This window comes from Hemiscyllium ocellatum, chromosome 11, assembly GCF_020745735.1.
Source record: "Hemiscyllium ocellatum isolate sHemOce1 chromosome 11, sHemOce1.pat.X.cur, whole genome shotgun sequence".
Lineage (NCBI taxonomy): Eukaryota > Metazoa > Chordata > Chondrichthyes > Orectolobiformes > Hemiscylliidae > Hemiscyllium > Hemiscyllium ocellatum.
The window spans coordinates 42,521,846-42,549,752 of NC_083411.1; the positions used below are offsets into that span (position 1 = coordinate 42,521,846).

Consider the following 27,907-nt stretch of genomic DNA (forward strand, 5'->3'; position numbering starts at 1 on the left):
TGCCTGAATTTTGAGAGTGAGACAGATGAAGCTGCGATTCCCAGAAAGCAACTTTGAGTATCGGGTGTCTTGCTGTAGCAGTATAGGGCCTTGTTGAGGCCACACCTTGAGAGTTGTGAGCAGTTTCAGAACATAGAATATTGAACTGAACAGAACAGGAACGGGGCCTTCAGCCCGTGGTGTTGTACCGAACATGATGCCAAATGAAACTAATCCCTTCGTCCATCTCCCTCCATTCGTGGCATATTCATGTGCTTATCTAAAAGTTCCACCTCTCACCTTAAATGCATAGCCCTTAGTATTAGACGTTTCAACTCTGGGAAAAAGATTCTGACTGTCAACCCTATCTATGCATCTCATTATTTTATAGACTTCTAACAAGACTCCCTTCAGCCTCTGCTGCTCTTGAGAAAACAACCCATGTTTTTCTAGCATCTCCTTACAGCTCGTTACAGGTTCACCAGCATGATTCCTGGGATGGCAAGAATGACATATGAGGAAATACTAGATCAACTGAGCTTGTACTCACTGGAATTTAGAAGAATGAAGGGGATCTCATATAAAATTCTGATGGATCTGGACAGATTAGATACAGGAAGAATGTTCCTGCTGTTGGGGAAGTGCAGAACGAGGAGTCACAGTCTTAGAATAAAAGGTGAGTCATTTAGAACTGAGATGAGGAAGAATTTCTTCACTCAGGGAGTTGTTAACCTATGGAATTCTCTCCCACAGAAAGCTGTTGGGGTCAGTTCATTAGATGCATTCAAGAGGGAGTTGGACATGGCCCTTGTGGCTAAAGGGATCAAGGGAGAGACAGCGGGAATGGGATACTGACATCATATTATCATTTGACTTGTTGGGCAGGCTCAAGGGGCTGAATGGCCTACTCCTGAACATATTTTCTGTTCCTACGTTTCAACACTTACTTAATGTTGCAAAGCAGACAGTCCCCGATGGCCAGGGAAAGCAGCCTGCTAACATCACGTTTGCAAAGCGATTCTGACTCCAAGCTGCTGAATGCTCTCCCTTCCTAGAATACCCACACAAATTACACTGTACATCAAGGTCAAAGAGGGCAGGCATGGTGAGGGTGACGGTAAAAGTGGTAGTCTGGCTCACTGACCTCTACTTTGCTGAAGCCAAACGCCAAGTCGAGGACACCTATTCCTACCGCCCCCTCGACCATGACCCCACCCCCCATCACCAAACCATCATCTCCCAGTCCACATAGAACCTCATCACCTCAGGAGATTTCCCACCCACAGCTTCCAACCTCATAGTCCGGGAAACCCGCACTGCCCGGTTCTACCTCCTTCCCAAGATCCACAAGCCTGATCACCCTGGCCAACCTATTGTCTCAGCATGCTCCTGCCCCACTGAACTCATCTCTACCTACCTTGACACTGTCCTATCCCCCCTAGTTCAGGAACTCCCCACATACGTTCGAGACACCACCCACCCCCTCCACCTCCTCCAAGACTTCCGTTTCCCCGGCCCCCAACGCCTCATCTTCACCATGATATCCAATCCCTCTACACCTCCATCCACTATGACCAGGGCCTCCAAGCTTTTTCCTCTCCCGATGTCGTCAACAGTACCCTTCCACCGACACTCTTATTCGTTTGGCCGAACTGGTCCTCACCCTTAACAATTTCTCCTTTGAATCCTCCCACTTCCTCCAGACCAAAGGGGTAGCCATGGGCACATGTATGGGCCCCAGCTATGCCTGTCTCTTTGTTGGCTACGTAGAACAATCGATCTTCCGTAATTACACCAGCACCATTCCCCACCTCTTCCTCCGCTACATTGATGACTGCATTGACGCCACCTTGTGCTCCCGCGAGGAGGTTGAGCAATTCATCAACTTCACCAACACATTCCACCCTGACCTTAAATTTACCTGGAGCATCTCTGACACCTCCCTCCCCTTCCTGAACCTCTCCATCTCCATTAATGACGACCGACTTGACACTGACATTTTTTACAAACCCACTGACTCCTACAGCTACCTGGATTACACCTCTTCCCACACTACCTCTTGCAAAAATGCCATCCCGTATTCCCAATTCCTCTGCCTCCGCCGTATCTGCTCCCAGGAGGACCAGTTCCACCACAGAACACACCAGATGGCCTCCTTCTTTACAGACTGCAATTTCCCCTCCCAGGTGGTTAAAGATGCCCTCCAACACATCTCATCCACATCCCGCACCTCCACTCTCAGACCACACCCCTCCAACCGTAACAAGGACAGAACGCCCCTGGTGCTCACCTTCCACCCTACCAACCTTCGCATAAACCAAATCATCTGCCGACATTTCCGCCACCTCCAAAAAGACCCCACCGCCAGGGTTATATTTCATTCCCCACCCCTTTCCGCCTTCCACAAAGACCGTTCCCTCCATGACTACCTGGTCAGGTCCACGCCCTCCTACAACCCTGTAGCGTGGGTTTCCTCCGGGTGCTCCGGTTTCCTCCCACAGTCCAAAGATGTGCGGGTCAGGTGAATTGGCCATGCTAAATTGCCCATAGTGTTAGGTAAGGGGTAAATGTAGGGGTATGGGTGGGTTGCGCTTCGGCGGGTCGGTGTGGACTTGTTGGGCCGAAGGGCCTGTTTCCACACTGTAATCTAATCTAATCTAAAAAAACCCACCCTCCCATCCTGGCACCTTCGCCTGCCACCGCAGGAACTGCAAAACCTGTGCCTACACCTCCTCCCTCACCTCCATCCAAGGCCCTAAAGGAGCGTTCCACATCCATCAAAGTTTTGCCTGCACATCCACTAATATCATTTATTGTATCCGTTGCTCTCGATGCGGTCTCCTGTACATTAGGGAGACTGGACACCTAGCAGAGCGCTTTAGGGAACATCACCAGGACACCCGCACCAAACAACCACACCGCCCTGTGGCCCAACATTTCAACTCCCCCTCCCACTCTGCTGAGGACATGGTGGCCCTGGGCCTCCTTTACCGCCGCTCCCTCACCACCAGACGCCTGGAGGAAGAATGCCTCATCTTCCACCTCGGAACACTTCAACCCCAGGGCATCAATGTGGACTTCAACAGTTTCCTCATTTCCCCTTCCCCCACCTCACCCTCGTTCCAAACTTCCAGCTCAGCACTGTCCCCATGACTTGTCCTACCTGCCACCTTTTCCACCTATCCACTTCAACCTCCCTCCGCCCCCAACCTATCACCTTCATCCCCTACCCCACTCACCTATTGTACTCTATGCTACTTTCTCCCCACCCCCACCCTTCTCTAGCTTATCTCTCCACACTTCAGGCTCTCTGCCTTTATTCCTGATGAAGGGCTTTTGCCCGAAACATCGATTTTACTGCTCCTCGGATGCTGCCTGAACTGCTGTGCTCTTCCAGCACCACTAATCCCGAAAATGGTGAGGGTGACGGTCAGATCGTGCCAAGCCTGCAGTTGGTAGAGTTGTTGTCTGGGAAGAGGGAGGATAGACCGCTGGAGGGCAGGAGGCACATAGCAATTGGAACACCTTAACACACTGCCTACCAGCGTCCTGTGGCACATAATTGACTTGAAGCTAATCAGTTGCTGCAGATTGTTGCAGTGACAGGCATGATTCCCTCGACTGAGGCACTGACATGAAGTATCAGCGTTCACAAGGACAATCAGAAAGGATCCACCCAACCTCAAAGTTCATTGTCAGCTACATACCATATTCCAATCTTCTTACGCTATCATTTTTCAATATACATACACCCTGCAGTGCTGCTAATGCTGCTGTGAGTCTCACTGAGCCTCAGCATTAAGTCAACAGTTTTACTTCCCTTTTACACTGTCTGCTGTCCCTTCCAGTCACAGCAGATAACTAACAAGCTGCAGTTAATGGAGACGAACAGAACCTCAGAGTCACATCTGGAGTCTAATATTAGTCACTCAAAACACCCGGATACAAATCAAGATTATTTTGGTATTTATCAAGGTGAGGATTCTCAACAAGATAGAACACATTTCTTTACAGGATATATGTGTAAGCTTCAAACACTCTCAGGGCAAGTACAACACAGGGATAAAAACACAGCAGAGCTCCATCTATATTGTTCCCATCAATCACTCCCAGGATGGGTACAACACAAGGACAGATGCAGAGCAGAGCTCCCTTTTAATTGTCCTCATCAAATACTTCCAAGACTGGTACAACATGGTCTTAGATACAGTGTAAAGTTCCCTCCACATTGCCCCCAACACTGTCAGGAGAGGAACATCTTTCCATTTCTCATTCTTGACCTGAAACCGGAGGCTGAAGCTGAAAACATTAACATCCTAGCCGAATCTACTTCTTAGTTTTATTGAGAATTTAACATTTTGTTCTTTAAGTATTTGCATTTCCCATTTATTTTGCAATTGTGAAAGGAAAAAATGTTAATGTCTTAAAATTGATGTCACATGGGCAGTGGCCAAGAGGAAGTAAAGATATTCTAATATCAATCCGAGGTATGCCACTAATCTTCTGCCCAAAGTAGGTTGCCTGTGATTCTGAATCTTTTAATCATAACATATGGCAACTGCCTGCCGTGAAAGAGAGTTGTGGTTTGCCTTCCCTACAACTATCCTGTACAGAACTGGTCAGAATGGAAGTACAGCTCTGCATATCTAAAGGACCCGAGATTGGATTCTACTCAGAAATCCAGAGCTCTCTCTTAATGAAGAAAAAGTGAAGTGGCAATCTGCGAGTGATTGTCACTCCTTGGAAAATCTAATCCATAGTTCTCTTGTGAAAGGCATTGTTTTTGAAGAGTCAACTCTCAGGTTCCTATCATTCCTCAAATGATTGGCAGTGATCAGGACTCAGGCTTACTACAATAACTTATTGCAATTTTTAAAATTTGTTTTATTCGCGATCACAGGAAGGGCAACTTTTATCAGCTATCCTTAGTTGTCCTTGAGAAGGTGGTGGTAGTGAGACACCTTATTGAATTTCTGCAGTCTCTGTGGCATAGGTAGACCCTCATGACTGGCCTTATATTAACAGGAATGTTTTTAGATTCAGTGCATTCATAACTCTGTGCATTGCAGTAATTTTAATTGTGCAGTGCTGAAAAATGGCAGTGGCGAATTGACCCTCTGCTGTACCTTGCCTTTCTAATTGAGTTATTTGAAGGACAGTTTGGACTGGATAGAAATTGCTTGAAAGATTCAATAACACAACTAATCTAACCTTACCCAAACTTAAAGATATATTAATCCTAACATATTTCAGCTTTTTTGTATGTTTTTGCTGAACTTTAACTCCTGTTGGAACAGTGTCCTCTACAATCCAATGTCAAACCCTCTTTTGGTGCACTCCACAATTCAAAGGTAAAATTGTTGCCTCTCCCACCTCAATTAAAACCTCACCCATCTCTTCACATAAGACCATTGTTGGCCTTGTGCAACATACCTCCATAGGGAAATATTGGTGCTATGCCACACACTGATTGCTTCAGTTCATGCAAATTGACTTTCCACCACTACATGCAGTTAAAAACTTAGCAACATAGATACCACAAAATACAGGAAACTTAGGAAGTAGTATGGGCTGAAGTCAGAAATACCTTGTTGGGTGTTTACTATAGGCCCCCCATTAGCAGCAGAGATGTGGAGAAACAGATTGGGAAACAGATTTTGGAAAGGTGCAGAAGCCACCTGGTAGTCGTCATGGGCGATTTCAACTTCCCAAATATTGATTGGAAGCTCTTTAGATCAAGTAGATTGGACGGGGCGGTGTTTGTGCAGTGTGTCCAGGAAGCCTTTCTCAGTCAGTATGTAGATTGCCCGACCAGAGGGGAGGCCATATGGGATTTGGTACTTGGTAACAAACCGGGACAAGTGATGGGCTTGTTAGTGGGTGAGCATTTTGGTGATGGTGACCACAATTCTGTGACTTTCACCTTGGTTATGGAGAGAGATAGGTGCGTGCAACAGGGCAGGTTTTACAATTGGGGGAAGGGTAAATACAATGCTGCAAGACACAATCTTAGAAGCATAAATTGGGAGCATAGCCTGTCAGGGAAGGATGTCGTTGAAATGTGGAACTTTTTCAAGGAACAGATACAACGTGTCCTTGATATGTATGTACCTGTCAGGCAGGAAAGAGTTGGTTGTGTGAGGGAACCTTGGTTGACGAAGGAGGTTGAATGTCTTGTAAGGAGGAAGAAAGAGGCTTACATAAGGTTGAGGAAACAAGGTTCAGACAGAGCGTTGGAGGGATACAGGATAGCCAGGAGGGAGCTGGAGAAAGGGATTAGGAGAGCTAAGAGAGGGCATGAAAAATCTTTGGCGGGTAGGATCAAGGATAACCCCAAGGCCTTTTATGCGTATGTGAGAAACATGAGAATGACGAGAACGTGTAGGTCTGATCAAGGACAGTAGTGGGAGACTGTGTATTGAGTTTGAAGAGATAGGCGAGGTCTTGAATGAGTACTTTCCTTCAGCATTTACAAATGAGAGGGACCGTATTGTTGAAGAGGAGAGTATGAAACGGACTGGTAAGCTAGAGGAGATACTTGTTAGGAAGGAAGATGTGTTGGGCATTTTGAAAAACTTGAGGATAGACAAGTCCCCCGGGCCTGACGGGATATATCCTAGGATTATGTGGGAAGCAAGAGAGGAAATTGCAGAACCGTTGGCAATGATCTTTTTGTCTTCACTCTCAATGGGGGTGGTGCCAGGGGACTGGAGAGTGGTGAATGTTGTGCCCCTGTTCAAAAAAGGGAATAGGGATAACCCTGGGAATTACAGGCCAGTTAGTCTTTCTTCGGTGGTAGACAAAGTAATGGAAAGGGTAGTGAGGGATAGGATTTATGAGTATCTGGAAAGACACTGCTTGATTAGGGACAGCTAGCATGGATTTGTGAGGGGTAGGTCTTGCCTTACAAGTCTTACTGAATTCTTTGAGGAGGTGACCAAGCATGTGGATGAGAGTAGAGCAGCGGATGTAGTGTACATGGATTTTAGTAAGGCATTTGATAAGGTTCCCCATGGTAGGCTTATGCGGAAAGTCAAGAGGCATGGAGAGTGGGAAGTATGGCCAGTTGGATAGAGAACTGGTTAACCGGTCGAAGTCAGAGAGTGGTGGTAGATGGTTAAATATTCAGCCTGAAGCCCAGTTACAAGTGGAGTTCCGCAGGGATCAGTTCTGGTCCTCTGCTGTTTGTAATTTTTATTAATGACTTGGAAGAAGGAGTCGAAGGGTGGGTCAGTAAATTTGCAGACGATACGAAGATTGGTGGAGTTGTGGATAGTGAGGAGGGCTGTTGTCGGCTGCAAAGGGACTTAGATATGATGCAGAGCTGGGCTGAGGAGTGGCAGATGGAGTTCAACCCTGTCAAGTGTGAGGTTGTCCATTTTGGAAGGACAAATAAGAGTGCGGAATACAGGGTTAACGGTAGGGTTCTCAGTAAGATGGAGGAGCAGAGGGATCTTGGGGTCTATGTTCATAGATCTTTGAAAGTTGCCACTCAGGTGGATAGAGCTTGGAAGAAGGCCTATGATGTATTAGCATTCATTAGCAGAGGGATTGAATTCAAGAGTCGTGAGGTGATGTTGCAGCTGTATAGGACCTTGGTAAGGCCACATTTGGAGTACTGTGTGCAGTTCTGGTCACCTCACTTTAAGAAAGATGTGGAAGCTTTGGAGAAGGTGCAGAGGAGATTTGCCAGGATGTTGCCTGGAATGGAGAATAGGTCGTACGAAGATAAGTTGAGAGTGCTCGGCCTTTTCTCATTGGAACGGCGAAGGATGAGGAGTGACTTGATGGAGGTTTATAAGATGATCAGGGGAATAGATAGAGTAGACAGTCAAAGACTTTTTCCCCAGGTACAATAGAGTGTTACAAGGGGACATAAATTTAAGGTGAAGGGTGAAAGGTATAGGGGGGGATGTCAGGGGTAGGTTCTTTACCCAGAGAGTGGTGGGGGCATGAAATGCGCTGCCTGTGGGAGTGGCAGAGTCAGAATCATTGGTGATCTTTAAGCAGCAATTGGATAGGTACATGGATAGGTGCTTAAGCTAGGACAAATGTTCGGCACAACATCGTGGGCCGAAGGGCCTGTTCTGTGCTGTATTGTTCTATGTTCTATGTTCTAGTAATGAAATACACAGCAGCATCAAACCTAGAGTTGTAGAGAAAGAGGCTCACTGAAGAACTGGTCAGGACAAACACAATTAGCTTGGTACAGAGGAATTAGAAATGGGAGAAAGTGCAGAGGGAATAGTGATAGAGAACTTGAAGCTCAGGGTTCATTCTAAATATTATCTTTCAGTCATGTTTGGTTTGTGACATTAACAATGTTAATATTTATTATCCATTAAGAATTGTTGATGAAAATTGTTGAGCTTTCACAGCAGTGTAGTAAAGACCCTCTGAAAGTGTTCTCAATCCTAACAAATATGGTCTGTTTTTCTTGTTGGTTCCTTGAAATGATGATCTTGTCTTCTATTTATTCCAGGAACCTGTCCCTCATGCAGGTTCTGCAAATTTGCTGTTCCCAGTCTATCGGAAGATTATTGCCCACATGGTTAATTAGCCTTATTACATGCACTGCTAATTTTCTGAATTGTATTCAACGCTAAAACCCCAACTACTAGAAAGAAACCTATAAATAAGTCCCATCACTGTTTACTGTCTCTTGCTGTTTCACAGCTCCATATAAATTAATTTCACTTCCATTTTGTTTAACTAAGATCCTCTCTCTCTCTGTGCTGACTTTATGTCATCCTTTATTAACAGGGAAACCAATCCTCCTTTTTCAGTTTATCTGTTTCTTTTAAAATACTCCCCAAATTTGGATACCTTGCCCCTGCATCTAATGGTAATTCAATCAAAGCTATCTGTGTTATTAATTAATCCAGTTTCTTATGAATGTTTCACAAAGTCACATAGCTTTGATGTATGTTTGGTTTTCTTCAATGTTACCTTAATGATTGTTGCCTGATTAATGTTACATTCACTATCCTTTCCTGATGCTCTCTGCTTCATTTTGCCCCAAACACTGTTCTGCTCTAGAGCCTTGACTATATCCCCTGTTGTTTTTCAATCTCCTATTTCCTGGATCTCACCATCTCCTCTGTACTAGTTTCCTGCCTCTTGCTCTGGCCCTTATCAAATATCAATGGTACCAGGAGAAAGTGAGCACTGCAGATGCCAGAGGTTAGAGTCGAAGAATGTGCTGCTGGAAAAGCACAGCCAGTCAGGCAGCATCTGAGGAGCAGGAGAGTCGATGTTTCAAGTATAAGCTCTTCATCAGGAAGAGCTTTTCCTGATGAAGAGCTTATGTTTGAAACGTCGATTCCCCTGCTCCTCGGATGCTACCTGACCAGGTCTGCTTTCCCAGCACCACACTCTTTGACTATCAATGGTACCAGCCTACGCTAGCGGAGTCCATCTCAATGGAACAGATTCCTCTCATCCTTGTTTTTTAATACTTTGATGATCTCCTTCCACTTTCCCTGTGCTTCCTGATTCCCTTCGATGGCTGTCATGCTTTTACCTGACTTCAGGAGAATGTGAGCAGAACTAAAGGAGATATTTTGGGATTGAACAGGGGTGAACTTAAAATGAGTCTGTCAAAATTTCACTGAGTCACGCCACTCCTTAGGAAACAGTAGAGGCATCAATTATCATTGTGTCCGTGCACTACCAGGATGCTCGAAGTTAAGATGTTCAAGATGTTAATAGTAATTAAGCTGCTGGTATCCATCATCAGTGATGTGAGCTGATGTCAGATCTATTGGAAACAAAGGGAGAGAAAACATCCTGGAACACATAAGTAGTGAATGAATATTCATCAGTTTCTAACTCACTATGCTTTCCAGTTCAATTCGATTGAAAACATACAGACCCCAGTCTAGTAATACTCTAGTATTATTGCAAATGGAGTAGTCCATTTTTATTCAATAACTCGAGTTTCAATGTAAATGGAACGGCAAGCTTGCTGACCAAGCTCCTATTGAAACTGGCTATGCTGTTAGACAATGCAATGGCAGAGTTTGACCTACCCTGGTGCTTTGCTGTACACAGACATTGTGTATTTTCCAGCCTGGCTTGAGTTCCTGAGCAGGAATGCGCCTTCCTTACCCTACAAAGGAAACATAAATTACTGCATTAACAGGCAAAAGGATAACATAGAAGACAAAATACCATCACAATTCAAGAGATTCAGATTTTAAAAAATAACAACAATAAAAAGGTTTTAAGGCAGAAAAGATATTCAATAAGAATATGAGAAAAAGCAGCAGGAGTAGCCCTTCGAATCGACTTTGACATTAAATCCATCCATGACTGATCTTCGCCCTGAACCATATTTAAAGGGAGGCAGTGTTGCAGTGGCAGTGTCACAAGGCTAGCAATCCAGAGCCCCAGGCTAATGTCCTGGAGACCTGGCATTGAGTCCTACTGTTATTGGACAATGAATAAATTGATAAGAAAGTCAGGTTACGATTGTTTCTTTCGTGTAGGGAGAGCCAGCCTTATCATAATGGTATATTACAAACACTTCCATGCTTTATACACCCATTTGCTATTACAACATGACAAAAAATGTAACCCTTAACTCAATGAATCTGATTCAATCCCAACATGACAAATGTGACTATAATTAAAAATCTGAAATCAAAAAGCTAGTTTAATCGTGACCATGTAATCAATGTCGACTGTTGTAAAGACTGATCTGGTTATTAATGTCCTTTAGAGAAGGATATCTGCCGATTCCACCTGGACTGGCCTACAAGTTGACTCCAGACCCACAGGAATGTAGCTAACTCTTAAGTGCCCTCTGCAATGGTCAGCAAGTCATTTGGTTCAAGGGCAATTAGGGATGGACAGAAAATGGTGCCCAGCCAGTGAGACTCATGTCCACTAGTGTAAAAAGTCTTCACTGCACATTGTCCTTACCCCTTAATTCTCTGAAAGACCTAAAAGTTTTCTCTCCATGTCTTCAATGTATTGAATGATGGAGCATCTCCAATCCTCTCAGGTAGGGAATTTCAAAGATTCATTTCCAACTGAGGGAAGAAATATTCACTCGTCTCTGTCCTAAATAATCAATTCTTTTCCTGAGACTGCGTCCCTGCATTCATGATTTCCCACTGAACAGAATCAGTTTCTCAGTGTCTACCCTATCAAGGCCCTTTATAAACATCCATTTTCAGTTAGATTAGCTCTCATTCTGTGAACTTCAGAGATGGTAGGTTTCTCAGAACAGGACAATGCACTCATCCCAGCTACCAACCTCAGGAACCTTCGTTATACCTGACCCTCTGCACGTACACCTTTCTTGAAGTGCAGAACAAAACTACTTAATACCCATTTGGAAAGGCATGAGTTTATTAGGGATAGTCAGCACGGCTTTGTCAGATGGAGGTCATGCCAAACAAATTTGTTAGAACTTTTTTTGAAAATGTGAAGTTCAGTTGATGTAGTATATATGGACTTTAGCAAAGCTTTTGATAAGGACTGACATAAGAGACCAATTGAGAAGGTTAAAGCACATGGAATTGAGGGAAACTCGGCAAAATGGATCAGAAACTGTCAGTAACAGGACACAAAGGTAGAAGGCAGTTTGAGTGACTAGAGGCCAGTGTCCAGCATGTACCACAAGAATCAATACTGGGACTCTTATTGTTTGTTATATGTATAAATGATATAGATGAACATGTGGGAGGAATATTAAGCAAACTTGCAGATGACACCAAGATTGCTAGAGTTGTTAATAGTGAAGAAGATGGTTGTAGGTTACAGGAAGATATAAATGGATTGATCAGATGGGCAGACTAGTAGCAGATGGTATTTAACTCTGACAAGAGTGAGGGGAGGCACTCTGGAAGAAGAAAAAAGTGAGGAAGTGTTTAATGAATGGCAGGACACTGAGTAACTTAGAAGAAAAGAGGGATCTTGGGGTGATGATTCACAGATCTGTGAAATCGGCAGAGCATGTGAATAGGTCAGTTAAAAGGCATATGTGTCACTTCCTTTCATCGGTCATGAAATAGAGTAAAAGAGCAAGGAAGTAATGTTGGAGTTGTATAGAGCATTAGTCAGGCCAAACTGGAGTACTGCATGTAGTTCTGGTTGCCTTACTTGAGGAAGGATGTAATGGTACTGGAGGAGGTACAGTGAGGGTTCACCAAGATGTTGTTTGGGATAGAGAAAGTGAGCTGCAAGAAGAGAATAGATAGGTTTGGATTGTTTTCTTTAAAACAGAGAAGACTGAGGGGGGCATGATTGAGATGCATAAGATTATGAGGGGTATGGGCAGGGTGAATAGAGAGCAGCTGTTCCTGTGGTTGAGGGGACAATCACAAGAGGATATAGCTTTATGGTAAGGGGCAGGAGATTCACAGGGGATTTTGGAAAATATGTTTTCACTCAGCGAGTGGTGGGAATCTGAAATGCACTGTCTGGGAAGTGACATCTCAGCTCAGACAATTCATTAAAGGTGATTCTACTGCTAAAACGGTATGTTAGCTTGGCAATGTGACTTAAAAGAAATTCTGGGATTTACATATTAATGAACCAAAACCTGCAACCCATTCTAAAAGATGAAAGACTTAACAGCAATCTAGGCTTGGTCAATATATCACTTCAGCTGTATGACACTGTAATCTTTTGCTGTAAATTCTGTGTCTCATGATCCTACTCTACTGGTTGCCTGATGAAGGAGCAGCACTCCAAAAGCCAGTGTTTGCAAATAAACCTGTTGGACTACAATCTGGTGTGGTGTGACTTTTAACTTTGTCTTAGGAGTAATGGATGTGGACAGCGTAGATAGAGCTTCACTCTGTGTCTAACCCTGCGCTGTACCCATCCTGGGAGTGTTGGCTTTGTGATCTCTGAACACTCTTTTGCATAGTCACACTGTTAGGTTTTGACATTTTGTATAGTGAAGGAGAAGAGTGAAAGATAATCATTACCTCCTGTTTCAGCAGCTGCTCTGCTTTGCTCCTTGTGATTTCTTTGTTATACCATCTGTGTGAGGACAGGACAATGGTAAATATTTCTGTTCATTGCAAATCTGCTGCGTGCTCACGTTTTTTTAAGATTAGATGACTTACAGTGTGGAAACAGGCCCTTCAGCCCAACAAGTCCACACTGACCCACAACCCACCCAGACCCATTCCCCTACATTTAACTCTTCACCTAACACTACGGGCAATTTAGCGTGGCCAATTCACCTAACTTGCACATTTTTGGACTGTGGGAGGAAACCAGAGCACCCAGAGGAAACCCATGGGGAGAATGTGCAAACTCCACCCAGTCAGTCGCCTGAGGTGTGAATTGAACCCAGGTCTCTGGCGCTGTGAGGCACCGTGCTGCCCATTTGATTAGGTCCTGAGAATTATCTACCTTTATGTTTTCTAAGACCTCCAGCATTTCCTCTTCTACTGCATTTTTTCTTATTGGTTTGACTGGTATGGTCTCTCTGTGAGCATCAAATCTATTGGAATGGAATATAGAGCCTGTAGTGGGGCCAGTGGTCCAGAAGGCATCGCCTAAATCCCCAGGGTTTACTCCATCAGATAATGCTGTGTAATCTAGAAGTATGGGCAACACTCCTGCCATGAAACAATTCAAGTCGCCTTCTGCCTACCCAAAGCGGATTTATCATTTTCACGGCAGAGGTCGCTATTTGGCAGCAGTGTGTACCATCGACAAGGTGTACTGCAGCAACACACAAATCCATTTCTGAGAGTACCTTCCAAAGCAGGACCGTTACCATCAAAAAGAAATGGCAAAAGGTACGTGGGAGCAACACACCCTGCAGGTTCCCCACTGAGACGCACATCAAGCTGGCTTGGAACGACATTACTTCATTGGGTTAAAATACTGGAACTCCCTCACTAACACCACTGTGGGTGTATCTATACACAACAGACTGCAATGTTCAAAAAGGTTGTTCCTACCAACTTTTCCAGGGCAGGTAGAGATAGCAAATTAAAATTGGCCTATTCAGCAAAGCCCATACACCAAGACTGATAAAAAGACTGACTAATTACAGAAACATGGCACAAAATCTAACATGATATTAATGCCACTTCTGAGGGAGTGCTGCACTACCAGAGAGTCAGTAATGAGAGACTGCTGCACTTTCAGAGGGTGAGTACTGAGGAAGTGCTGCACTGTCGGAAGGTCATTATTGAGAAGTTCTACATTATCAGAAGGTCAGTAGAGTCATAGAGATGTACAGCATGGAAACAGACCCTTCAGTCCAACCCATCCATGCTGACCAAATATCCCAACCCAATCTAATCCCACCTGCCAGAACCTGGCCCATATCCCTCCAAACCCTTCCTATTCATATACCCATTCAGATGCCTTTTAAATGTTACAATTGTACCAGCCTCCACCACTTCCTCTGGCAGTTCATTCCATACACGTACCACCCTCTGCGCAAAAACGTTGGCCCTTAGGTCTCTTTTATATCTTTCCCCTCTCACCCTAAACCTATGCCCTCTAGTTCTGGACTCCCCCAACCCAGGGAAAAAACTTTGTCTATTTATCCTATCCATGCCCCTCATGATTTTATAAACCTCTATAAGGTCACCCTCAGGCTTCCACCCTCCAGGGAAAACAGCTCTAGCCTATTCAACATCTCCCTATAGCTCAAATCCTCCGACCCTGGCAACATCCTTGTAAATCTTTTCTGAACCCTTTCAAGTTTCATAACATCTTTCCAATAGGAAGGAGACCAGAATTGCATGCAGTGGCCTAACCAATGTCCTGTACAGCCACAATGTGACCTTCCAAATCCTGTACTCAATATTCTGACCAATAAAGGAAAGCATTCCAAGCGCCTTCTTCACTATCCTATCTACCTGCGACTCCACTTTCAAGGAGTTATTAACCTGCTGTCCAAGGTCTCTTTGTTCAGCAACATTCCCGAGGACCTTACCGTTAAGTCTATAAGTCCCGCTAAGATTTGCTTTCCCAAAATTTCAGCACCTCACATTTATTTAAATTAAATTCAATCTGCCACTTCTCTGAGGTAACCTTCTTCACTGTTCACTACACCTCCAATTTTGGTGTCATCTGCAAACTTACTAACTATACCTCCTTCGTTCACATCCAAATCATTTATAGAAATGATGAAAAGTAGTAGGCCCTGCACCGATCCTTGTGGCAGTCCACTGGTCACAGGCCTCCAGTCTGCAAAACAACCCTCCACCGCCGACCTCTGTCTTCTACCTTTGAGCCAGTTCTGTATCCAAATGGATAGTTCTCCTTTATTCCATGAGATCTAACCTTGCTCACCAATCTCCCATGGGGAACTTTGTTGAATGCCTTACTGAAGTCCATATAGAAGGGCTCATGCCTGAAACGTCGACTCTCCTGCTCCTTGGATGCTGCCTGACCTGCTGCGCTTTTCCAGCAACACATTTTCAGCTCTGATCTCCAGCATCTGCAGTCCTCACTTTCTCCATATAGATCACATCTATCGCTCTGCACTTGGTCAGTATTGAGGGAGTTCTGCATTAACAGAAGGTTAGTACTGAGGGACTTGTACATTATCAGAAGGTCAATACTGAGGGAGTGCTCCATGATGGAGGGCCAGCACTGAGTGCTGCAGTCAGATGATTTTCAAGGATGTTGCCAAGGTTGGAGGTATGGGAAGAGGCTGAATAGGCTAGGCTGTTTTCCCTGGAACATTAGAGGCTGAGGGATGACCTTACAGAGGTTTACAAAATCATGAGAGACATGAATAGGGCGAATAGTCAAGGTCTTTTCCCCAGGGTAGGTCAGACCAACACCTGACGTTATAGGTTTAAGGTGAAAGGGGAAAGATTTAGAAGGGACCTCAGAGACAACATTTTCACACAGAGGGTAGTGTGTATATGAAATGGGCTACCAGACAAAGTGGTGTAGGCAGGTAGAATTATAACATTTAAAAGACATCTGGATGGGTAAATGAATAGGAAGGATTTAGAAGGATATGGGCCAAATGCTGGCAAATGCGACTAGATTAATTTAGGATATCTGGTCATCATGAATGAGTTGGATCGAAGGGTCTGTTTCTGTGCTGTACAACTCTGTGACTCTACTGAGGGAGCACTGTACTGATGGAGTATTAGTACTAAGGGAGTGCTGTATAGTTGCAGGATCATTACTGAGGGAGTACGAGAGTGTCAGAAAGTCAGTGCTGATGGAGTACTGCACCGTCGCAGGATAAGTGCTGAAGTATTGGCGCACATCAGAGATTCTGTACTGACAGAGTGTCGCATTGTTAGAGGGTCAGTACTGAGGGAGTGCTGCACTGTCAGAGGGTCAGTACTGAGGGAGTGTTGCGCTGTGCTTCCCACCAAAACAATGCAGTAGCTGATGGTTTGAATCTATCTGCTTACATTTAGAAAAGTCTTTTCTCTTCAGTATTTGCTACAAGCTGGAAAACAATCGCTCTTGAGTATTTGTTTTCTCTGTCATTTCATATTGTCCAACAATCAATGATTATAATTATCTTAGTCAGTATTCAGATTCCCACTGTACAGAATTGTAGTTAACTTCTCCAGTTCTGCTTCTACAGAAAAGAGCCTCAAGAGTTGAGTACTTTAAGCAATTCTATATATTTCCTTGGCTTTCCAAACTGAAAGACCACATTTTCCATTTTCAACCATAAGAGACACTATGAGACCAGCTGTATTTGAATAGCCATCAGTAAGAGACACACGTCACATACTCAAAGTTAAAAATCACACAACACCAGGTTATCGTCCAACAGGTTTAACTGGAAGCACACTAGCTTTTGGAGCGACGCTCCTTCATCAGGTGATTGTCGGTCAGAAAGCTACTGTGTTTCCAATTAAACTTGTTGGACTATAACCTGGTGTTGTGTGATTTTTATCTTTGTACACCCCAGTCCAACACCGGCATCTCCTAATCATCACATACTCAAAAGTTAACTAGGTTCATTAGGTTACCTAAGGAAATACAAAAGCACTTTTGTTCATATTTAATTTTCCTACTATCTATTAATATAATCGTTCACCTAATATGTTTCATTGAAGCACCTGTTTATGATATGTCAACTTAAGTCCTGCCCCAGTTTTTCATTGTGAACTAGAGTTGTGGCAATCTCTACTGTGCTACTTACTCATATGTTTCAAGCTTGTTCCCAGATTCCACCACGTAATTACTGGGGATGAATCCTTCCTGTCTGCAGAGAGAATGAATGAGACCAATCAGCTATTTTCAACATCATATCCACCATAGGCTAATCCCATGCAGGTATCTATCAGAGCAGATCACTCTATTAGCCCTGATAATACCCTCTGTTTCCGCTCTGTAACTTGTGTCTTTGAATGTGATTATAAGTAATATAAAATGATTCTCCCATTATGTTACTTCCCATAATAATTTCTCCCAGCTCTGCCTCTGAGAGCTGTAATGTTTCTTGAACTGTTCTTGTATTTTCATTTTAATTGCAAAAGCTCTCGCAATCTGCTTTTATATTACTATTTAGTTTATTCTCAAATTCTAGTTCTTCTCTTTTTATCAACTTTTTCAGTTGCCCTTTGCTGTTTCTAAAACATTTCCAAACTTCAGGCTTACTATTATTTTTACAACATTGAATGCCACTTCAGTAATTATGGCAGACATGGGAAAATCTCCAAAGAGCTTCTGACATGGTTGTAACAAACACCACCATATGGATTATCATTAAATTGCACAAAACAGTGTGCACGTTATCAAAGAAAAGGACTTACACCTGCTGGCAAATTAAGAGCAAAATCAAAAAACCCAAAAGAGTAGAATTATTTTGAGTATTGCTGAACAACATATTTTATCATAACTTTCATTTTGCACATATCAACTTTTCAGTTGCCCTTTCCTAGTTTCAATACCATTCCGAATCTTCAGGCTTAACATTTTTCTTTTGCAATATTATAAGCCTCTGCAGTATTGATAGTAGATGACAAGGCAAATCTACAAAGAATTTTAACTACACCTCTACAAACCAAACTCCAGTTGTCGACCAACCAGCACTCTCCTCTTAACAGTATAACAGTTGATTTTCCCATAAATTGGTATTCTTGCAAGATGAATGCAAGATGAAAAGCTTATCAAAATATATCCTTTTACAAATTCTACACTAATAAATAAATATTCATATCATTTTATTATTTGCTTAGCCGAACAATATCGAATCGGAAAATTGATGAAGACATCAGGAGTTGAGTAACAGTTGCAACAGAAACCCTCAAAAAGTGGCATACCTGTTCAGAAATGAAGACAGTGAGATGAAACCTACACCTGGTTTGATTTTATGACATGGATGTGCAAGTTAGAATCTAAATGGAAGATAAAGGCTACAGAGACGTAGTTATGTTGAACCATGGTGAGGGTTAACAAAAACAGAAAGTGCTGGAGAATCTCAATAAGGTTGGCAGCTTCTATGGTGAGAGAAACATTTTGAGTCAGTAACCTTTTGTCAGAATGAGACTCAAAACATTAATTCTGTTTTCCCTCGATAGACAGTGACAGATCTGCTGAGTTTCTCCAGCATTCTCTGTTTTGTTTCAGAACATTTACTGATCTTTATTTTATATTATGGTAAGGGTTAGTTGGACAACATACACAGCTAATAAGGAAATTTCAAGGGAAAAAGGAACACAATAAGAACATTTGCAGCTGATCACCAATAGCTGTAGTTAGCAGAGAGAAACCAGAGGGTCTGTGAAGACCAGTGAAATTCTGGGGTTAATGGAGCAACTGGGAACCAAATGAGGAAATACAGTAACAGCTTAAGAAGCAGAAGAGATACAGGACCAAGATGGTGGTTTTTATCAAAGACTGTGGAAGTTGGAGAGCCAACATTTTAAAACCCCATAATACCAGAAGATAAGTAGAATAACCTCTTCATTTAATCTAGTACTATCAATAAATTCTCTCATCATCCACAGATGAGAGGAAGAGGGGATGAGGATGTTAGGCAGGCTTTCAGGGAGTTGGAAGCTCAGAGTTAGAACAAACAGAGTTGTCTCTGGTTTGTTACCCGTGCCACGTGATAGAGAGTCAAGGAATAGGGAGAGAGAGCAGTTAAATGCGTGGCTACAGGGATGGTGCAGGAGGGAGGGATTCCAGTATCTGGATAACTGGGGTTCTTTCTGGGGAAGGTGGGACCTCTATAAACAGGATGGTCTACACCTGAACTTGAGGGGCACCAGTATCCTTGGGGGGAGGTTTGCTAGTGCTCTTTGGGGGGGTCTAAACTAACTGTGCAGGGGCATGGGAACCTAGACCCTTTAGGGTGCAGGACCTTGACTGTAGGGAGGTTGGGAACACGGCATCAATCTCGAAGGAGGGTGCCTGTAAACAGGAAGGTGGCTTGAAGTGTGTATACTTCAATGCGAGAAGTATATGAAATAAGGTAGGTGAACTTGCAGCGTGGGTTGGTACCTGGGATTTCGATGTTGTGGCTATTACGGAGACATGGGTAGAACAGGGACAGGAATGGCTATTGCAGGTCCCAGGGTTTAAATGTTTTAGTAGGGTTAGAGGTGGGGGTAAAAGAGGGGGAGGTGTGGCATTGCTTGTCATGGATAGTATTACAGCGGTGGAAAGGACGATGGATGAAGACTCACCGTCTGAGGTAGTTTGGGCTGAAGTTAGAAATAGGAAAGATGAGGTCACCCAGTTAGGAGTTTTCTACAGGCCTCCTAATAGTCCTAGAGATGTAGAGGAAAGGATTGCGAGGATAATTCAGGAGAAGAGTGAAAGTAATAGGGTGGTTGTTATGGGGGCCTTTAACTTTCCAGATATTGACCGGGAAAGCTATAGCTCAAGTATGTTAGATGGGTCGGTGTTTGTCCAATGTGTGCAGAGGGTTTCCGGATACAATATGTAGACAGACCAACAAGAGGTGAGGCCATACTGGATTTGATTCTGGGTAACGAACCAGGCCAGGTGTTAGAATTTGAGGTAGGTGAGCACTTTGGGGACAATGACCACAATTCGGTGACTTTTACTCTAGTGATGGAGAGGGATAAGTGTGCACTGCAGGGCAAGAGTTATAGCTGGGGGCAGGGAAATTATGATGCAGTGAGGCATGACTTAGGATGCGTGGCTTGGAAAAGTAGGCTTCAAGGGAAGGGCACAATCGATATGTGGAGCTTGTTCAAGGAGCAACTATTGAGTGTCCTTGATAAGTATGTACCTGTCAGGCAGGGAGGAAAAGGTCGGGTGAGGGAGCCGTGGTTTAATAAGGAATTGGAATCCCTTGTTAAAGGGAAGAGTGCAGCCTATGTAAAGATGAGGTGTGAAGGTTCAATTGGGGCGATTGAGAGTTATAAGGTAGCCAGGAAGGATCTAAAGAGAGAGCTAAGAGCAGCAAGGAGGGGACATGAAAAGTCCTTGGTTGGTAGGATTAGGGAAAACCCAAAGGCTTTCTATAGATATATATCAGGAATAAAAGAATGACTAGGGTAGGAATAGGTCCAGTCAAGGATAGTGGTGGGAAGTTGTGCGTGGAGGCTGAAGGGATTGGGGAGACACTGAATGAATACTTTTCGTCAGTATTCACTCAGGAACAGGACATTGTTGCCGATGTGAATATTGAGTCACAATTAATTAGAATGGATGGCTTTGAGGTATGTAGGGAACAGGTGTTGGAAATTCTGGAAAGGGTGAAAATAGATAAGTCCCCTGGGCCTGATGGCATTTATCCTAGGATTCTCTGGGAAGCATGGGAGGAAATTGCAGAGCCATTGGCCTTGATTTTTATGTCCTCGTTGTCTATAGGAATAGTGCCAGAAGACTGGAGGATAGCAAATGTGGTTCCCTTGTTCAAGAAGGGGAGTAGGGATAACCCTAGTAACTATAGGCCGGTGAGTTTCACTTCTGTTGTGGGCAAAGTCTTAGAGAGAATTGTAAGGGATAGGATTTATGAACATCTGGATAGGAATAATGTGATCAAGGATAGTCAGCATGGTTTTGTTAAGGGCAGGTCGTGCCTCACAAACCTTATTGAATTCTTTGAGAAGGTGACTAAGGAGGTGGACAAGGGTAAAGCAGTAGATGTGGTGTATATGGATTTTAGTAAGGCGTTTGATAAGGTTCCCTATGGTAGACTACTGCAAAAAATACGAAGGTATGGCATTGAGGGTGCGTAAGAGGTTTGGATTAGGAATTGGCTGGCTGGAAGAAGACAGAGGGTAATAGTTGATGGTAAAGGTTCATCTTGGAGTGCAGTTACTAGCGGTGTTCCGCAAGGATCTGTTTTGGGACCATTGCTGTTTGTCATTTTTACAAATGACCTGGAGGAGGGGCTAGAAGGTTGGGTGAGCAAGTTTGCGGAAGATACAAAAGTAGGTGGAGTTGTTGACAGTGAGGAAGGATGTGGCAGGTTACAGCGGGATATAGATAAGCTGCAGAGCTGGGCAGAAAGGTGGCAAATGGAGTTCAATGTAGGTAAGTGTGAAGTGATTCACTTTGGTAAGAGTTAACAAGAAGATGGGGTACTGGGCTAATGGTCGGATACTTGGTAGTGTGGATGAGCAGAGAGATCTTGCTGTCCATGTACACAGATCTCTGAAAGTTGCCACCCAGGTAAATAGTGCCGTGAAGAAGGCATATGGCATAGTGGCTTTTATTGGTAGAGGAATTGAGTTCCGGAGTCCTGAGGTCATGTTGCAGTTGTATAAGACTCTGGTGCGGCCGCACCTGGAGTATTGTGTGCAGTTTTGGTCGCCATACTATAGGAAGGATGTGGAGGCACTGGAACGGGTGCAGAGGAGGTTTACCAGGAAGTTGTCTGGTATGGTAAGAAGGTTTAGGGGTGACTTGATAGAGGTGTACAAGGTGATTAGGGGTTTAGATAGGGTTGACAATGAGAACCTTTTTCCACGTATGGAGTCAGCTATTACGAGGGGGCATGGCTTTAAAGTAAGGGGAGGTAGGTATAGGACAGATGTTAGGGGTAGATTCTTTACTCAGCGAGTCGTGAGTTCATGGAATGCCCTGCCAGTAGCAGTGGTGGACACTCCCTCTTTATGGGCATTTAAACGGGCATTGGATAGGCATATGGAGGATAGTGGGCTAGTGTAGGTTAGGTGGGCTTGGGTCGGCGCAACATCGAGGGCCAAAGGGCCTGTACTGCACTGTATTTTTCTATGTTCTATGTTCTGGATGGATGTATTTGACAATTAAGCATTGACAACATTGTTTGTGTAGAGAATTCAAAAGATATATAAACTTTAAGGGAAGTAATTTTTCGTTTTGTCAGTCCCATTGGGCTGATCCTTTATTCTGGTCATGTGACCCCTCTTTCTAGATTTCCCAGCCATGTGAAATTCATGCTCAACATTTATTCCATCAAACACTCAGAAATGTGATAAGTTTCAATCAGATCTCCTTTCATTCTTTGAAATTCCAGGGAATATAGGCCCAACTTCCTCAACCACTGCCTATAGGACAATCTAGTCAACTCATGAACTCGGGGAACTTGTTACCTTCCTCAAAGACAATTATATCCTTCCTTAGGTAAGGAAACCAAAAATGTACACATTACTCTCGGCTGTGGTCTCATCAAGGCTGGCCAAATTTACAACAAGGGTTTTACACTCTTATACTCCACGACTTTGATAATAATGACTAACATGTCCCCTGCCTTCCAAACATGCTTCTTTTTTTAAGAATCCCTACAATGTGCAAACAGGCCATTTGGTCTAACAACTCCACACCAACCCTCTGAATAGTAACCCACCCAGACCCATTCCCCTATATTTACCCCTGACTAATGCATCTCATCTATACATCCCTGAACACTATGGGCAATTTAATATGATCAATTTACCTTATCTGCACACCTTTGGATTGTGAGAAGAAACTCACACAGACACAGAGAGACTGTGCAAACTCCACACAGACAGTCACCCAAGGCTGGAATCGAACCAGCAGTTTGATTGAGGCAGCAGTTCTAACCACTGAGCCATCAAACTGCCCTGAATGCTGTAGCTGCCCATTAGCTTTCTCTGGTTCATGCTGGTAATTCCCAGGTCCCTACGAATAACAACATTTCACAATTTCTCGCCATTTAAAAATATTCTGTTTTTCTGGGTTTTTTCCTAACAATGTGGATAACTTCACACATTGTGATGGGGAGGAACATAATGATGTAATGGTCTTGTCACTAGGATAATAATCAAGAAGTCCAGATGAATGGTCTGAGTTTATATCCCACCTTAACTTCTGGTGGAATGTAAATTTAATTTATAAATGTGAAGCTAAAGATAGTCTGAGTGATAATGACAACTATTAAGTATAGTTGCTAAAAAAAATCTAGCTAGTTCACTAACACCCATTTGAGGAGCAAATCTGCCATCCTTATCTGGTTTGGTCTACACATGACTCCAGTCCACAGTGACATGCTTGGCTTTTAAGTGCCTCTGGAAATGGTCTAAGAGAGCTCTTCCTAAATGTTTCCCATACTGGGACTCTTGTTTAGGGCTTGAAAACTCGCACAAACTCAAAGTGAGGACTGTGCAACTGGCGTGGAGGAGAGGAGTTGTGGGCGTGGACTGAGGAACCTACTTTTTCACAAATCTTTCAGAAGTAAGAATCAGACCATGGACAAGGGTCTATTAGGTCAAATTGTTAAAACACAAGGATCTGAAGTGGTCTCACAGGTTTTAACTCTAGTTGGTGTCATTGCAGTCTTGGAGTTAGCAGCTCCAAACCTCGTTTTGTCACTCCTTTGGGGAATCATGATTCACTGTTTAAGAAGGCCTGACATAGCAAGCCATTCAATTCAAGGGCAATTAGGAATGGACAAGAAATGCCAGCTTTGGCAGTGACATGCACTGTTGAGTTATTACGTAGATTTCAGACCAGACATGCAGTGTATATTTACATGACATCGCAACACATAATGTTCTAGGACAAAAGTATTCTCCTTACCATCAGACACTGCCTCTGTCTGTTGGAATCAGTACAGTGACATCAATTAGTTAGTATGTGTATGTAATGTACACTAAAATCAGTAAGCATAGAATCCGGACCATGTTTAAATCTGTGATATTATAGCAATATAGATAGTGTAAACAAACTTCAGATGACTGATTATAAGAGCAGAGTGTCTGTGGCACATGTTATGTAAGCTAATGCATGGATGCATTGGGCAGCACTCAGACCATATTCACAGTGGCACTGTTGTTCAATTCAGGAAACCAGGTCATGGGGGCACACTCACCCATATCCCATGAAAGAAAAAATAACACAACACCACATTGTCCGATATATTTTTGCACATTCAGTTAGCTACTGTTTATGAGTTGCCCTTTCCAACAACCCCCTGTGGAGATTACTGTTAGTATAGCTTCAGGAGAAAGAGGAGTACCTCCAGGTTAAAACAAAAAAAGTTGTGGTAAGACTAAAAATCAGCAACAAAAATGCAAGAAAGCAGAATAGAGAAAGGCTACAAATCCTGGTCATGTGTTCCATCCTCAGCCTCCGTCAGTTGGTGAAAGTTTCTCGCAGTACATCCTGGTCAACACAGAAGGTCAGTTACACCCAACTCCATAACAGCCACCAAGGTGCTTGGTAACATTGTGTCCATGTGGACCTTAGCCAGATTTTCAAGTTGACGGGTGCCTGTTTTCCTCCAAGCAGACATGACAGCTTCTGAAGCACTACTCACACAGAGATCTTGGACAATAATCTCAGGATCATCTCTTACCCGCGCATGTCTCTAGCTTTCCACCAATGTTGATCCTGGTCATCCAAGACAATATATTCTTCGTCCTTCTGGAGAGACAGATCGTCAGGACTCATCTTCTGATAATCATATAGTGCAACAACAACCTTTGTGGGTGTGGAGCTAGGCTGGGGAGGTGGAGCTCGTTTCATCTGCTGGAATACAATGAGTAGAACCATTACCAAGTCAGCATTAACTAGTTACTTAGCAACCTCTGGCTAATCATTTATATCTACATGTGAGGGTACCATTGACAAGTTGGTCAACAACCAGGAATCAATGATTGTGTTGTGTATGTCTATTATTCATTCATATAGTGTAGGTGTGTTGGCTTGGCTTGCAGCTATTATTTATCCCTAATAGCACCTCGAGGAGGTTGGGAAGACCTGTTTCTTGAATTACTACAGACTGGTACAAAGTGCCTGCAGTGCTGTTAAAGAGGGAGTTTCAGGACTTTGATCCAGTGACGCTGAAGGAAAGGCGATATACTTCATGGTCAGGATGGTGTGCAGCTTGAAGGAAAACTTGTGTTCCCATGCATCTGTTGCTTTTGTCCTTCAAGGTGGTAGAGTTTACAGGTTCGAACATAGAACAGTGCAGCAAAGGAGCAGGCCCTTCGGCCCATGATGTTGTGCTAAACATGACACTAAATTAAACTAATCCTTTTCTGCCTGCTCTTGGCCAATATCCCTCCACTCCTTGCATATTCATCTGCTTATCTAAAGGTCCCTTAAACACCCCAGTCCTATCTGCCTCCACCACCAGCCCTGGCAGCACAAACCAGATTCCTACCACTCTCTGTATAAAAAGCTTGCCCCTCACATCTCCTCTTAACTTTCCCTCTCTCACCTTCAATGCATGTTGCCTAGTATGAGACATTTCAACTCTGGGAAAAAGATTCTGACTGTCAACCCTATCTTGCATCTCATAATTTTATAGACTTTGATCAAGTCTCCCCACAGCCTCTGCTGCAGAAAAAACAACCTGAGTTTTTCCAGCCTCTCCTTATAGCTCATACCCTCTAATCCAAGCAGCATCCTGGTAATCCTCTTCCACACCTTCGCCAAAGCCTCCACATCCTTCCTGTAATGTGGCAACTAGAATTGAATGCAATAGTCTAAGTGTGGCCTAACCAAAGTCTGATAAAGCTGCAACATGACATCCTGACTCTTGTACTCAATTCCCTGACCAATAACGGCAAGCATGTCATGTGCCTTCTTTACCATTCTATCTACTAGTATGGCCACTTTCAGGGAGCTATGGATATGAACACCAAGATCCCTCTGTATATCACGGTCTTGCTGTTAACTATATACTTTTCCTTAACATTTGATCTCCCACAATGGAGCACCTCACACCTACCTGGATTAACCTCCATTTGCCATTTTTCTGTCCTCCCTGTTTGGATATTGAACTGGTGGATATGGTTGCCATCAAAAGGGCTGCTTATTCATAGGTGATCTCAAGCTTCTTGAGTGCTGTTGGAGCTTCATTTATCCAGGCAAGTGGACAGTATTCCATCACACTCTTGATGTGTGCTATTTAGATGGTGGGCAGGCTTCAAGGAGTCAGGAGGTAAGTTACTCAACTCAGAATGTTCAGCCTCTAATCTGCTCATGTAGCCATAGTATTTATACACCATTTCTGAGGGGATAACAGTCTCCTTATTGGAGCAGTATATTATGGTTCTGTCCATTTGTGTGGAAGGGGAGGAGGAGAAATATTCAGCAAACATGAGGCGAGATAAGTTGACTGACTTCCCTTGACATCAAAACTGCATTTGACTGAGAATAGCATCAAGAAGCCCAAGCAGAACTGGAATCATGGGAAAAGTCTCCTCTAGTTGGAGTAATAGCTGCAACATAGGAAGATGGTTTTGGTTATTGGAGGTCAGTCATCTTAGCTCCAGGACATCTCTGTAGGAGTTCCTCAGGATAATGTCCTAGGCCCACCCACTTTCAGCTGCTTCATCAATGACCTTCCCTCCATCATAAGATCAGAAGTGGGAATGTTTGCCAATGATTGCACAATGGTTCAGCACCATTCGCGACTCCTCAGATAAATTTAGTAAACCATGCTCAAATGCACCAGGATCTGGACAATACCCAGATTTGGGCTGACAAGTGGCAAGTAACATTTGCACCATATAAATGCCAGGCAATGACTATCTCCAACAACACCCCTTTTCGTTCAATGGCGTCACTGTTACTGACCACTGACCCACTGTCAACATCCTCAGCGCGGGAGATGCAGTCGGTGGGGGGGGAGGTTGTGGGTGATTAGCATTGACCATAATCTGAACCAGACTAGCCACATAAATACGGTAGCTACCAGAGCAGGTCAGAAGCTCAGAATGCTGCAGTGAGTAACTCACCTCCTGACTCCCCAAACCTTGTCCACCATGAACATGAAACAAGTCAGGGATGTGGTAAAATACTCCCCACTTGCCAGGATGGGTGCAGTTCCAACAACAGTCAAAAAACTTGACACAATCTAGCAGCCCACTTGATTGACATGGCATGCACAAATTTCCACTCCCTGAACCACTGGCACACAGTAACAGCAATGTCTACCTGCATTTCAGAAATTCACCAAGTCTCCTTAGCAGCCTCCAAACACACAAACTCTACCATCTAGAATGATGCAGATAGATGGGAACACCCATACTTGCAAATTTCCCTCCAAGCCACTCACCATTCTGACTTGGAAATGTATTGCTACTCCTTCAGTGTCACTGGGTCAAAACTGTGGAACTCCCTCCCTTGCGGCATTGTGGGTCAATCTTCAGCATGTGGACTGCAGCAGTTCAAGAAGGCAGTTCACCAACACCTTCTCAAGGGCCACTAGGGACATGGAATAAATGCTGGCCAGCCTGTGACACTCACGCCCCATGACAGAATTAAAAATAAATGAGGCTGTATCAGGTTATTACTATGTTGGAAGAGAGGTGAATTGATGTGCTCACCAAAACCAATGCCTACTTTTTGTTAATTGTCTGCCTCACACTGTCAGGGATCTGTGTTTGATTCCAGCCTTGGGTGACCCTCTATGTGGACTTTGCACATTCTCCCTGTGTCTGATTGGGTTTCCTTCGGGTGTTCTGGTTTCCTCCCATAGTCCAAAGATGTGCAGGTTAGGTGAATTGGCTGTACTCAATTGCCCATAAATGCAAGGTTAAAGGGGTGGGGAGCAGAGTGGTTTGTCTGGGTGCGA

The 27,907-nt window shown here is 43.7% G+C and overlaps 1 protein-coding gene across 2 annotated transcripts in view; it reads right to left on the reverse strand.

Annotated features, from left to right (window-relative positions):
* Window positions 1-27,907, reverse strand: part of btk (Bruton agammaglobulinemia tyrosine kinase) — a 121,404-nt gene that overhangs the window by 33,364 nt on the left and 60,133 nt on the right. Inside the window, exons 7-10 of one of the 2 annotated variants that reach the window (XM_060832548.1) lie at window positions 24,677-24,846; window positions 17,096-17,158; window positions 12,924-12,978; window positions 10,011-10,090 (exon numbers count right to left, since the gene is read on the reverse strand). In XM_060832548.1, coding sequence (XP_060688531.1) covers window positions 10,011-10,090; window positions 12,924-12,978; window positions 17,096-17,158; window positions 24,677-24,846 — 368 coding nt within the window. Of the gene's footprint in view, window positions 1-10,010; window positions 10,091-12,923; window positions 12,979-17,095; window positions 17,159-24,676; window positions 24,850-27,907 lie in introns of both variants that reach the window. The other variant, XM_060832547.1, reaches the window with a different exon arrangement.